Genomic DNA, 11,713 nt, shown 5'->3' with positions numbered 1-11,713 from the left:
GTCACGACGGCAGCTCCTGGAAATAGCTCGGCCGGGGCGGCTCCTCCAACACGCGCCCCAAGCTCTTCTTCCCCTGGCCGCTCTCCCCCGAGCTCGGGCTGATAACATCCTGCTCACTCCTGCTCGGCCGCCAGACGCCACTGTCCGAGCGCCTCATGTCTGAGTGACTGCCTTGTGTCCCTCTGACACTATCATGTCGTCCGGCGTGGTGGTGACTTGCGCCGGCGAGACTCATCGTCGTCCCCGTGGTTCGCTTCGAGCCTAGCGATGAGCGCTTATCCTTCCTTGGCGTCGTTGTCGCAGTAGATGTAGTGGTCCATTCAAGTCCTTTCCTTCGTCTCCTCTCGCGGATGTAGAGACAGACGAGGATGGCACAAAGCAAGCCGAGCACAGGAAATCCGACAGCCATGCCAATCTTTGCCGCTAGTGGAATCTCATTGTTAGAAGGGGCTGGTGGTGGTACGGCGATGAGATCCCCCTCGCCTGACTTTAGGCTGCCCGTTGGGCGAGGACTGTCTGTCTTGGTGGTATCGCCAACTGATAAAATCGGCGTGGGCTGTCTGGCGACGATGCCGCCTGCAATATCGCAGACTGTTTGATAGGAGCTCATCAAGCCTTGAGTGTCTCGTTAGCCGCTAGAACACCTCTGCGGATCCAGGTGCCTTCACGTACGCCTAATGTCGCCCTCGTCCCAGTTTTCGTTCTCGTTGAAGCATTCGGTGATGCCTTTGGCCAGCGTTTCCCGATTGGCATCTGCACACCAGCATGACAGATCCGATTCGTCACAAGAGGTCCATATGAGCGCCGTGCGGAAAAACGACGTAACGCAAGAGAGAAGCTCGGTCTTCCGGTCCTCGCCGCTCATCGTGCTGCTGATCGGACTGCGGAGTCCTGTCGACGGGGATCTCTTGTTGCCCTCTGTGCTGTCGTCGCTACTCTGCAGCCGCGCTCGTCGTGTCAGTGAGGCATGCGTTGCGGCGACAGAATGATCTAAGGACGGACGATGTCCCGAAATCAAGGAAAGAGGAGTCGAAAAATCACCTGAACGGGAAACCCCCCTCCCAGGACGAGATCCCAATTAATACCACTTCACTGCGTTGGGAATCCCCATCCTTCAGGGACCGATTCTGACCTGTCGGATCCGTAGATGGAGAGCCTAGGGCCGAGTGCGCGAAAGCGCAATCTTCCAGACGCGCGCCAAGGGCATTGCCGCGAGCCCGAGTGAGCATGGGGGCCGGTCATATTCGCAATGCACATATGGTAAGATGATGCTCGCAGGTGTGAGGCTGTCATTCTGTCGTCTCGTCAGCAGGATTACGATCCCTGCCGCGCTTCACTGGCGGGACGGATCAGTGTGATGATCACCGATTGACCTTAAAGAGCTTGATAATAATACAGTTTTCTTGTGCGCATGCCTTCATAATATGTCTTGCTAATTTTAGCAGTCTTATGTGGTCGCGAGAAAGGTATACATGAAATGACCCGAGTCCTGGCTGCTCGACCACGTGACACCAACTTAGTCGTGCATCAAGATGACAGGAACCACGACAGCTGCAAAAGCCAACACCAAGTGCGCCATTTGACCCGCCGCACCATTCTCATTGTCAACGTCCTCTGCGTTTTCTGCACTGCTCGGCTGCGTGACTCTCGATGCGTCACTATCCTCTGCTGCCGCGGACACGGATGGGCCGACACTGGCGCTGAGATCACTCGAGCTTGCCCAAGTGACCATGTCCGGTGACACTGGCGTCGCTGACGAAGACCCCTCTTGGAGATTTTGCCGCTGCTTCTGGAAATTTTTGGTGTTTGTCCTCGAAGAGGAGCCGCCAGTCCTGTACCAGTTCCCCCGCGGGTCGCCGAGACATTCTCCCACGGTGACGAGAGAAAAGCCCTTGGCCCTGGCCGTGGAGATCATGTACGCGGCGAGACTGTAGACAGTCATTTCGTGGATGTCGTGGGCCAGGACAATGGCCGAATTTTGCCATTCGAGGGTCTGTGAAAACGTGTCCCTGGACGCCTGCTCGTCTTGCTTCCAGTCGTTGGTGTCAAGGTCCCATTTGATCTAGATGATTATCCAGCGGTTCTTACTGTGAGTGTGCGGACGCTGTCTCGTACCAGATGATACCCAAACTCGTTGATCATAGCCTTGCAGCCCTCATGCACAGTCCGTACGGCGCCCGAAAGTACGTCGGGTATACCCCGATGATGCCCAGCAAAGCAGCATCCAGCTCCACGAGCTCGTCCCAACGCTGGTCGTCCGAGATCGTGTTGAAGTCTGTATGGCTCCAGGTGTGGCTGCCAATCTGGTGGCCGGACTGGTATATGCGCCTGATGACAGAGCCATGCCCGAGACTCTGGTCGGTGATGGGCCCTTCGCCCATATTGTTGCCGTTCAGGAAGAATGTCGCCATCACGCCTTGTTCGTCGAGGAGATCCAAAAGGTCCGGTGTCAGGTGAGAGGGACCGTCGTCGAAGGTCAGGGCCACCATGTTCGGCCGTGTGCAGGATCGGATCTCGACACCGTAGGGAACAGCCCCGAGCTGGGGTCGCTGTGTGACGACCGGCGTTGCCAGAAAGGCGGTTGCCAAAGCAAGCAGTGTGATCCGTTGTCTTTTCCCCATCATTATGGAGGCATGGGTGTATAGGCAGGAAGTGAGAAGAAGCGTAGTTTTCTGCGAGCTGCGAAGAGACAGACAAAAGCAGTCCATGTGAGCGAGCGGAACCGTTCGCTAATACGAGGAACCATCACCCGACTAGATATAAGAACACGCCTCCAAGAGGCGGATACGCCATTGGCAAGACGTGCATGGAGACGGTCCATCGATAGGCCGGCAATCGCCTGGCAAGGTGAGACTTGCAATATGCAAAGTGAAATGTCTTCCGTTATTACCAAGCTTCTACTGCTTCCGCCTGTCATACGACGAGATACTGCAACCGAGCCTCGCAGATTTGCGGGTCTTCGCCAATGTCAAGCCCAGCATCGCGTGGGAGACGGCCACATGAAGTCATACGGCCACCGAGCTTCCCACAAAGTCGACACCAGCGCACTCCAGTGGGGCCGAATTTTCCCAGTTGCAGTGCGTCGAGATGCGAACCGAGTGGTGATGGCGCTCTGGTTCGACAGCCTCAGGACAAGGTTGAACGGTGCCTGGATTTAGTTGTATCCAGAACACATGATGTCTGCCGTGAAAGGGGCAGACCTGGGCAAGCTTGGGACATGACGATACTCGTGTTCCAGGGGTTTCAGAGGCGCGAGGTGATTCATGTCGTCGGTCGCATCAGCCTGTGGGCGCTGCACCATCTGAGGTCTGACTGCGAATATCTCTTCCCCTCTTGACAATGAGGAGGCCAAGTCCGCGCCGCGTGCCCCTTGCCTTGAGGTTGAGATCCGGCTGTCTAGGAACGAGACATGGGCGACGTAGCGCTAGACGGTAAACTAGCTCAAGACTCAAGCCTCCCGTTGTCTCAGCTCCACGTCGCGGCGGGGCAGACCAAGTTGCGTCGGGTCTGCTGATGAAGATCAATGAATGGTGCCTCGATGATCAGGCCAGCCTCGTATTTGTGGTGGAACGAGGCACAGCGCATTGATGCGATGAAATGATACCTGGCTCGTTGCCGAGGGAGCGTCTGTTTCCCCCCACTAATTATACTTCAAGCTCACTTCACTTCCAAGATCGCAACATGTGCCCCTGTCCGATGTCGGGCGAGCAATAGGTGGGCACCCGGGTACCCGCATAAGAAATAAGATTCCTTATGTAAGCAATCACCAGCATGGGGCGCGCAAATAAGTGTCACGTGCTGCGCGTCCGGGCGCGCACCTATTGCTCGCCTCAGCATGGCCGGCACCTATCAACAACGTATATCACTTTAACCTATTGTCTCCCACCTTAATAGCGGTTATTATTAAAAAACCAGTATCTTGAGATCTTCAATCAATGCGAAGTCATAACCTCTTATTCTACGAAATTCCTGCTCGGGCTCGATCGCATGGCGTTGTCGTTCGTAATAACCACATAGGGAAGCGTGCATTATTATCACGGCCCCCTCGCTCACAGCATCACAATAAGGCACGCACATAAGTCCCAATAGAACTAAAAAAAAAGAGGGCGAATCTTCGCTCTTTATATCAACTTATAACTTTACTCCGATGCGAACCTAGATCTACTAGACCTAGCCAGTGCGTCTTACGACGGAGAGACGGATCAAAGCCAACACCAAGAACTATCGCAAGATATAAGTTCAGAAAAGACTCCCAAGAGTCAACAAACCGGGCCGGGTTAATAACCACGAATGGCCACATCTCTAACAACTTCAAGCATCCGACGAACGCAGGCGGGGCCAGCTACCTGGCTTCAGCATAGATGGTGTGCTGGCCCACACTACCTACGCCAAAGATATATCGTTTTTCAGCCTAAATACCAAGTCACTGAATTAATCGTAATACTGATATATAAGGGCATCTAGGATATAAACAAGGAGGGGAATCTAGGTCGGTATTTAGGTAGTAGGTTACTAAGAACAGGCTGAGGGCCAAAGCAAAGGTCTCAAGTGCGAGGAATCAGTTTGATATATAAGGCTATTGGCGATGCTGCTGGCGATACTGTTGAAGATGCTGTTGGCGATGATATTGGCGAAGCTGTTGTAGAGCGTGCTTTCCTCTTAATTCAAGCGTGATGCCTCGTATAACGCTTGTTGTGTATCAACATCCCTCTCCGCCGTATCCCAGAAATCCTGCATCCCTCGTCTATGAATAGATCTCCCACTGGCTGCTTCCTCGGCCATATTAGTAGCAACCTGAAACTCAACGCGCCTCTCTTCCCAATCTAAGTAAGCTATTTGTTCCTCCTTAGTCCAGTCCCTAGGTGGCCGTCTCACGGTATATTGCTTACCCATCCGCTTATAATCAAGACAATATTCATATGCCTTCTTATTGAAGCGCAATGGCAGGCCCAACGCCTTCCGATATTGCTGGTTGGTCTTCAAGCTGCCTCGCGGTAGCATTTTATACCAGGCCTCTCGATGAGCAACATATCGTTCGTATATAGCATATGGATGATCGTAGCGGAATTGTGGCTTTGGCGCGGGCTCTGGCTGTGGTTCCGGCGTGAGCTCTGGCTGTGGTTCTAGCGCCGGTTCAAGTCCTAATGCTGGCTCCAGCATGAACTCTGTTGAAGATGTCAGTAACATTGCTGGCGGCCGCGGCGTGGTGAGGTCGCGATGAGGCTGTGATAGGGTTGATACCGACGCTGGCCCCGGCGTTGACGATGGCATAATATGAGCATAGCGTAAGCGACATAGCTGTGATACCTTCGTGTGGCCAACCTTGCCACACGCCGAGCACATAGGCGATGCCCTGGGGCGTTTCGGTGTAGATGCTGCCTCGATAGCCTCAAATGCGCTTGGGTCGCGGCGAGTGCTTGTCTATAGCAGCGTTGATCGAGCCACGGCCCGATCAAATTGCTGTCGTGGCTCAAGAAGGATTTATGGCCTTATTTCACGCTGAAGGTGCCAGTGTGCGTGAAATTGGCTTAGTAGGAGGGGCTGTTGTTCGTTAATAAGAGGCTTGAGTGTATGAGCGTAAGGCAGGCCGCGTGACGATGTGAACCTGCCTGTATAGGCAGGAAGTTCCTTGCCTTATATAAGCAACTTCCTCTGGCCCTCGACCTTCCACAACGCCTCATAGGAGATCCAGCCATGCACGATAGCATATAACCTCCTATCAAGTTCGTTTGGTATACAAAGTCGTTGCTTAGATTGATTATCTCGAAACGAGGCTATTTGATTAATAGTTGCGCGCTTGATCGCCGTCCAGGCATCAAAGAGATCCAGCTGACTCGTGCCGAGATGGATCTTGATTAGCTGTTGAATGCCCTCGCTGCGGGATGTGACTATATTATCGAAATGCGTGTGTTTATCGACCCAGGCCTTGACAAGCCTTTCCTTATATGGGCCGAGCCAGACCTCCATGATATAGCCAAATTCTCGAGTATGTGACATAGCGTAAAGGTGTGACATAGCCTAAAGGTTCTTGAGGGCCTGGAGCCTCTGCTTAAAGATTTCGTTAGATATTGAGGCGATCAGCTCATGCCATATGCTGGAGAAATTTTTCTATGTAGGTTGGCCCTTAGTTCCGGCAATATCTTCTTCTTCCCTAAAGCTCGGCAGGCAATAGCCAAGGACTGCCTTATTCGCATGCTAGAGGCATAAGAGGTGCCGCGACTGGGAAGCAAGAAGACACAGCATTCATACAGGCAAGGCAGCGATCGGTGAGGATAACGCTCGGAAGCCTAGCGCCGCAAGTCTCGTATATCGAGCGCAGCCGATCCAGCGCCCAGATATAGTCCACTTCCTCTTCCCCGCTAAGGAAGGCAAAGGCGATAGAGAAAGATCGTTGGCAGGCATCAACGCCGACCATATCGAGAAGGGGCATCCCGTATTTGTTAGTCTTATACGTACAATCAAGGATAAGCGTATCTGGGTATAAGCTGAGGTACCCCAGCGACTCCGGATGTGCAAATATCACAGCGGAGACTCGGCCATCATCATCGAACCGGATACGATTCCAGAAGCCCTCTGTATCAAGCTCGTTGGCAAGGGCGTATATAGTGCTTTGCCCTTCTTTGAGGTCTCGCTTGCTTTGCACAATACAGTTGTAGATATCTTGCTGAGTCGCTGTTGTATTAGAGTGCGTGCGTAGGTTGGTCCGAATATCCCTCGGCTGCACTCCAGCGCTCGCGAGGTTGTTGATAGTAGATCTATCGGCATCTGATGATTGGCGATGGACTGGGTGGGCGGTAATATCGATGCTTGGGCCGTGGTTATGACGCCTATACTGGGCATCGCGATGCGTGAGGCGCCAGACCGACTTATCTAGGCTCTCTTTGGCGAGGATCGAGAAGTCGCATCCTGTGCGCTTAGATGCCGTATTCCGCACGCGTGTAGCCAATGGTTCAGGCCTTTGTTTTCCTCGATCACAGCCAATATATACAATCCGCCGGCCGCTCGGTGTTGTCTTCGACTTCGTGCTCACAAAGGCGTAGCCTCTGGCGGCTGCCCATGCATTGGCGGCCTGGATAAGAGCTTCGCGGGTCGAATAGTCGTTCTCGGGGGGCAAGGTGTTGTCAATAGATACGCCCCCGGTCGGAGATTCGCTCATATCAATAGAGAGGCCTTCGGGCAATAGTTGGTGGCTCATCGTGCGTTGGAAGTAGAGCGCTCGCTTGGATGCTCCCAAGGAAGGTGTCGGTTGTTGGCAGGTGTCGTTGAGGACAGTATCTAATTGGTGCACAGGCAGCTTTTCTGGGTTCTCGCTTACATAAGGAGTCTTATTCGGGCACCCGGGTGCCCACCTATTGCTCGCCCCGATGTCGAGGCTTCGATGTCATGGAACAAACGCTGAACAATGATCTCACTGTTTTCACAGCCACAGCCCACGACGGTACTCGCGGCGCTCAGCCACAGCGGGGGGGGGGGGTGGGTGTTGCTGGGGCGACTGTGCAGTCTCCCTTATCGATACAATTTTTGTCGTTTGCTATAATTAGCACCAGAACCATTGTAAGGTGTCGGTCGTGAACCGAGAGGAGTGAAGAGAATTGTACAGATCTACACAAGTAGCACTTGGAGAAAGGCCGTGGTACAATGTCTGCTCACTCAGCCTCGCGCTGCACGTCTGCTCGACATGTCCATGCAGTGAGAAGAGCGAAAAGCAGTGCATCGGCCAGGCAGTTCAGTAGCCGCTGGCCCAGTAGGCCGGCCACCTGTAACTCAACTTGCAGCGGCTGCATGGCACTCCACCAAAGGAGAATCCACCACCTTCAATGTTTCCAGACCACCCGGCCCCTTGCTCCTGGCCGGCCAACCAACCATGTCGATTGCGCACCAGGACGATGGCTTCAGCCTGCGATTCACCATTTTCTTCTAACCGTCTCGCATCCCTTCACCTTTATCATCCTACGCAAAACGCTACCTCGCCATCTGGTCGAGCTCCCACGCAAACGGCTACTATCTAATCGAGCCACGACAATCGCATCCTGTCCGACCGCCGTATCACCCACCACAGACCTCATGTATACGTAGAACGAACAACTAGTTTGCAACAGTTCCTGTCACGAACCCCTCCCGAACTCCCCTCGCCTGCGCACAGACGTCTCCCGACGCATCCGTCCCCTCGCAGAGATGGAGGAGCACCTGCTGCTCCTCGCCCGCGCAGACGGGGGCGGCCTCGTGGGCGGCGATCCCAACGAGCGTCCGTCCTTCTACAAAGGCGTCGGCATAGGCCTCGCCGTCGCCTCGGGACTCTTCATCGGCGTCTCCTTTGTCCTCAAAAAGATCGGCCTCTTGCGCGCCAACGACAAGTACAACGAGGTCGCCGGCGAGGGCTACGGCTACCTGCGCAATGCGTACTGGTGGGGCGGCATGAGCCTCATGATCCTTGGCGAGATCTGTAACTTTGTCGCGTACGCCTTTACGGATGCCATCCTCGTCACGTCGCTCGGTGCGCTGTCGGTCGTCATCACCACAATCCTCTCGGCCATCTTTCTCAAGGAGAGGCTCAGTATGGTGGGCAAAGTGTCGTGCTTTCTCTGCGTCGTGGGCTCCGTCGTCATTGTCATGAATGCCCCCCACACGTCCGCCGTCAGCGACATCCAGGAGATGCAAGGGTTTGTCATCACGCCGTGGTTCCTGACGTACGCGGGCGTCATCATCGTCGGGTCCGTCGCCGTCGTCTTCTGGGTGGCGCCCAAATGGGGCGCCAAGAACATGCTCGTCTACATTTCGATATGTAGCTGGGTGGGCGGCTTGAGCGTTGTGGCCACGCAGGGCCTGGGCGCCGCCCTGATCGCCTGGATAGGCGGCAAGCCCCAGTACAAGGAGTGGTTCTTCTGGATCCTCTTCGTCTTCGTGATAGCGACGCTGCTGGTCGAGATTGTCTATCTCAACGTTGGTCGCACCTTGTCCTAGGCGAAAATGCTGGCCCCCTGCTGACAGCCCACACAGAAAGCCCTCAACATCTTCAATGCCGCGCTCGTCACGCCCACCTACTACGTCTACTTCACCAGCACCACCATCATCACGTCGGCCATTCTTTTCAAGGGGTTCAAAGGCACGGCCGAGCAGATTGTCACCGTGCTCTTGGGCTTCCTCACAATCTGTGCCGGCGTCGTACTGCTTCAACTGTCAAAAGCAGCCAAGGATGTGCCCGACGCAGCTGTCTTTACGGGAGACCTCGATCAAATACACACCATTGCCGAGCAGGAGCAGCCCGAGACCGAGCCCAAGGCCGACGCCATCCGCGGTACCGCCGCCATTGTACGTCGCATCTCGAATGCCCGCATACGAATGGAGGCAGATGAGCTGCGCAGGCTACACGAGGAGAAGATGCTGGATCAGATGCAGCCCATCAACGAGGACGGGCAGGCACAGCCGCCAGAGTACGAGTGGGACGGTTTGCGCCGGCGTCGGACGACGATATCCCGAAGACCCATCACGGCAGATACCGCGCGCACGTCCAGCACGCCGCATCTGCCCAGGAGCCCTGTCCATCCCCCCTTGGGCATGTCGCGCTTCCCGGATATTGACGACGAAGATGACAACGATCATCACGATGACCATGACGACCGCAGCACCATCTTCTCCAGCATCGCAGGCAGCCTAATGCGCGGCCGTGGGCGGGCGCGGACCACCAACACCATGCCCACGTATGACGAGGAGGAGTTCCGACCGAGCCTAGAGCAGGGCGACCGCCAATTGTCTGTCCCGCTGAATAATGTGTCCTTCAACTCCCAATCGGAAAAGTCACTCGAGCCCCCTCGAACAACGTACCAGCCGAGCCTGTACGCGCAGGACACGGCCTACCGGGGCGCAGGCGCCAGCAGCTCGCGGGCGAACACCAGCAGGGGCAGCCTCAAGCCGCCGACCCCACCGCCACATGGCGGTGCCAAGCGGCAGTTCTCCTTTAATCGTGTCTTTCGGAAAGCAGAGTCGCCCACGGAGGAGGAGCGCGCCGGGCTGGTCGATGATGGAAGGGATACTAGGACGAGTGAGGACCAGGGACCGGGGGGCGAGAGTCGCGGTGGTGCATTCATGTGATGGATGGACAAGACCTGTCTTTACGTGGTGTCGTTGATTTTTGAGCGAAAAGTGGCATAGCATGGTGCATCTTGGAATTCGAGCGAGCAGTCTGGCGTTTTGTCTTAGATTAGGATAGGCCGCATACGTGTAGGTGGCGCAAGGGCTTGATTCTTCGGGGTTCGAACTCCATGTCACCTTGCTTTCACCTTCGTCTCACCGCTGAATCTAGTCTGTGGGCCGCAGACTCGGCTCACCCATTGAAGCAGTAGACAACCAAGCCTTAGAGTATTGGTTGACTAATAAGCGCAACGGAGCGCCAGATTTCCCTTCCTTCGCCCCAACTACCTTTTGGGCTTGACAACGAATACAACACAGGGTACTCGTTCCTGCGTTGCATCAGAAGATCCGGCGCCTTTCTCCGTGATCAATTGTTCCTCTCATAACAGCCTATGAGGAAGGCCTTCTAGCAAGAGACGCAAGCACCGCTACGATCTCTGTCCGAGAATCATGGTAAATGTATGGGACATTGCCGCCCTGAACAAGACTCGGCTTTTTGCGGATGTGTGGCTAGAGGCACCGGTGAGTTGTCGAGCCAAAGCCGATGCTGAGAGGCTCCAAAAGCTTTTACCGCAAACCAACGACTTGGAAAGTCGACACAGAGGTAGCGTTGACGCCAGGGTGTGCATGGCATGAATGATTCTCACTAATTGATCGCACAGGACGAAGCAATCGTACGCGGCCAGCTCAATCTCGAATCATCGAGAACCTTGTCGAGAAATTTTCTGAGGGTGAAGTCCAAGCTTGGAAGCGTTTGGGTGTCTCTCGAGAACCGCGATACTTGCTTCCACCGAGTGGTAGCCTAGATGCACCACTCGCTTGCCATCTACACTGTCCTTCTTTTAGCGTTGCGAATGCGGACAGCCGAGACAATGATGACAATTCGAACGTTTGCATCAAGCAGCTCATTGACATTGGCTTTTTGCGGGAAAACTGCCTAATGTTCGATCACTTGTCAAGACGGGAGGCTCTTGATGGCTTCAAACTCTACCCACGACAGATCCTTGATATACACGAAGACTACCTCAAATCACTCCGAGAGGAAATGTCCGCTGTTGTAGAAATCTGTTGGGGGCGCCCAGTCAGGGGAAGAATGCTTTACAAGTACCATCTGGTGCCTTTGAATCTATAGGGAAGGTACAAAGACATCCCGATTTACCTTGAGCGGGGAAGAGATGACTCGTCTTTTCCGGGAACAACTGGGCAATTCAGGCGGTTTGTGATCTTCGCTTATCATCCCCAGAGGATATTGTACGGCCGCCAGCTTGCTCTGTCGAAAACTCAAGATCTCGTGCTGGGGGTAGCAGCCACGCTCTCTGGCATCGACATAAACCAGCAATTTTATCGGGTAACGCATCGGCCTGGGACATACGGAAAACTGGTAACTTGCAACGAAAAATGCAGATACGCCATAACGCACAGGCCATTCGCGGAGTCATGTTCGTTGCAGGCAAAAATGTGCTCGAGGGCAGTGATAATACCAACACAGCCAGGGCGTCCCGGAAGTACGAGAACTTCGCAAGACCCGATTCTTCATCGAATTTTGCTTCTGGACCCGAAGAAGTCTTGAACGAAAGACCAGAGA

General features: G+C 54.5%; 2 protein-coding genes across 2 annotated transcripts; one reads left to right on the top strand and one right to left on the bottom strand.

Moving 5' to 3' along the window:
* Position 1: 1 nt before the first annotated feature.
* Positions 2-2,624, bottom strand: J7T54_000365 (uncharacterized protein; the record flags this gene model as incomplete). The annotated part of the gene is made up of 4 exons (XM_051509673.1): positions 2-615; positions 673-937; positions 1,646-2,062; positions 2,199-2,624. The coding sequence occupies 4 exons, from the start codon at positions 2,622-2,624 to the stop codon at positions 2-4; spliced, it is 1,722 nt and encodes a 573-aa protein (XP_051359326.1).
* A 5,551-nt stretch (positions 2,625-8,175) lies between these two features.
* Positions 8,176-10,089, top strand: J7T54_000364 (Magnesium transporter-like protein; the record flags this gene model as incomplete). Its single annotated transcript, XM_051509672.1, has 2 exons — positions 8,176-8,940; positions 8,998-10,089. 2 exons carry the CDS (start codon positions 8,176-8,178, stop codon positions 10,087-10,089), a joined length of 1,857 nt encoding a protein of 618 aa, XP_051359325.1.
* Positions 10,090-11,713: the final 1,624 nt, after the last annotated feature.

This window comes from Emericellopsis cladophorae (assembly GCF_022114955.1).
Source record: "Emericellopsis cladophorae strain MUM 19.33 chromosome Unknown NODE_67_length_117147_cov_119_048886, whole genome shotgun sequence".
Classification (NCBI taxonomy): domain Eukaryota; kingdom Fungi; phylum Ascomycota; class Sordariomycetes; order Hypocreales; family Bionectriaceae; genus Emericellopsis; species Emericellopsis cladophorae.
Note: the sequence above shows the minus strand (reverse complement) of the source record. Positions and strands in the feature narration are given on the sequence as shown.